The sequence below is a fragment of the Helobdella robusta genome, assembly GCF_000326865.2.
Source record: "Helobdella robusta unplaced genomic scaffold HELROscaffold_7, whole genome shotgun sequence".
NCBI lineage: Eukaryota > Metazoa > Annelida > Clitellata > Rhynchobdellida > Glossiphoniidae > Helobdella > Helobdella robusta.
In genome coordinates this window covers 2,710,437-2,712,567 of record NW_008705398.1, presented here as the reverse complement: position 1 = coordinate 2,712,567, position 2,131 = coordinate 2,710,437, and the positions used below count along the sequence as shown (strand labels likewise).

At 35.3% G+C, this 2,131-nt stretch overlaps 1 protein-coding gene across 1 annotated transcript; it reads right to left on the bottom strand.

Moving 5' to 3' along the window:
- HELRODRAFT_164912 (hypothetical protein) lies at window positions 1–532 on the bottom strand (the record flags this gene model as incomplete). Its single annotated transcript, XM_009030847.1, has 2 exons — window positions 1–60; window positions 161–532. The coding sequence occupies 2 exons, from the start codon at window positions 530–532 to the stop codon at window positions 1–3; spliced, it is 432 nt and encodes a 143-aa protein (XP_009029095.1).
- Window positions 533–2,131: the final 1,599 nt, after the last annotated feature.

Genomic DNA, 2,131 nt, shown 5'->3' with positions numbered 1-2,131 from the left:
TTATGATTTTTCGTTTGTTATTTCAATTATGTTGTTAAGTTCAGTTTTTGTTAGATAGCGCTTTTGAGATTCGTTTAATTAGCGCTTCATAAATGTTTCAATAATAATAATAATACATACATACATGCATACATACATACATACATATATACATACATACATCCATACATCTCTTCTCCAAGGCTACAATCCCGGTTCTCAAGGAACCATCCGGCATTTCTGCGCATGATGGTAGGCGCCCGGATGGATGCACACTGATTTCATCCGTTAGATCCAAGATTGAAAAAGGAAACATTCGAAACGCGCTACAGTTATTGTCTTCAACAGATACAGTTGCACCGGTTACGGAAGAAACCATAGGTTCCCTAAGGGAGAAACATCCAAACGCTCCCTCAAACAGAAAGGAATGTCTACCCAAAGAGGCTTCAAGCTTAACGGTTAATTCACAACAGGTGCTGCACTGTTTAAAGTCTTTTCCTAAGGGAACAGAAAGTCTTTTTCTGGCGGCAGAGATGGTCTCACGTCTGCACATCTAAGAGACGTTACGTCTTCAAAAGCAGACTCTTCTGATCTGGTGAATTTGATTGCCTCATTTGTCAACCTGATTCTAAACGGGAACTATCCGCCAGAGGTTTGGTTTTGCTATTTTGTTTGGTGGAAGACTGGTTGCTCTGTTAAAAAAAGATGGGGGTATCAGGCCAATTGTAGTTGGTTGTGTTTGGAGGCGTTTAGCTGCGAAATGTGCTATGCATATCATTAAAGACAAAGTTGTCCCCTTGCTTCAACCTCAGCAGGTGGGCGCTGGTGTTAGCGGTGGCGCAGAGGGAGCGATTCACGCCGCTATTATTTGATTAAAATGATTTAAGCAAATTTGGTGCTATGTTGACGAAAAAATCATTCAAAAAGTTGAAACCCCACATCAACATCGACGCAATCAAAAATTTCACTCCAATCTGAAAAATACAGACATTCATTCAATCTATTCAGACGGTGTGCAGAAAAAAAGAACTTCATTTGACTTGAATCTTTCACATTGGTGTTTTTATTTGCATTATCAAATGAAGCAAAAATTGGAAAATGATCTGAAAAGTCGCACGTCACTACACCGTTCAATTTTGAAGATTTTAAACAGTTCACCAAAATGTTGTCAATCGTTGATTGTTTTTTAATCCTGAGACGGTGGTCAGTAAGTTGCTATCATTATCGAGTTATTTTTTGAATCTTTATTAATTAACTCATTTGGAAATGTTTCAAAGTTTTCACAACCAATATCATTCAATTCATTTCAAGTTTTAAATAAGCAACCATTTTCCACCTAAAAACCGACATCACCACTTTGCTTACCACACCGAATTTTTCCAGCAAAGTGGTAGTCTTCCATTTCAACATCACTGACGTTATTCAACCAGGTTTCTAAGAAAAATTTGTAAAAAAATTATAAAGTTCATTGGTTTTGTTTATTAAGCTTCTTATATTCATATGCATCACGTTTAACATTGAGTTACTCTTATCAGTAATGAAAGACTGATATTTGGCATTGACTGATTTTGCATCGTCAAACGAAATGGAATTTTGAGACAATTGTTCTTTTTTATCATCAAATTAATAATCTAAAATTTCATTTTCCATTCTGAATATTAGAATTATCAAGTTTTGTATGATTGAAGCGCCATTTGCGCACAATAACGTTTTTCAGCATAATATTAGGATCCTTAAACTTGGAAACATTTGAACTTTCGATGCTGACTCTAAAAATAGTTGATTCCTGTTGATCTTTGTCAAAATTTTTATCTGAAAATATCTCTGATGTTTTCAAAGCAGGATAGCACGTATTGACATTAATTCCATTTGATGTCAGAAATTCAACAACATCTCTTCGGTGACTTTTATTAATATTGCTCATTGAGAAGACAGACTTTTTAATTAAGTTTTTGTCTGCCCTCAATTTACCAACGTGAATTGTTCTTATTCAGTGGCTGATGACACTATGTCCGACCACATTGTTCCGAGTTGATTTCGTTTACTTTGTGGCAACGTGTTATTAGCTTTGTTTAATCTTAATAAATCAGTGTTTACTTTCCTACTAACAATGTTTGTCTTTGCTAGATTTTTTATATTTTTACACTGTTCA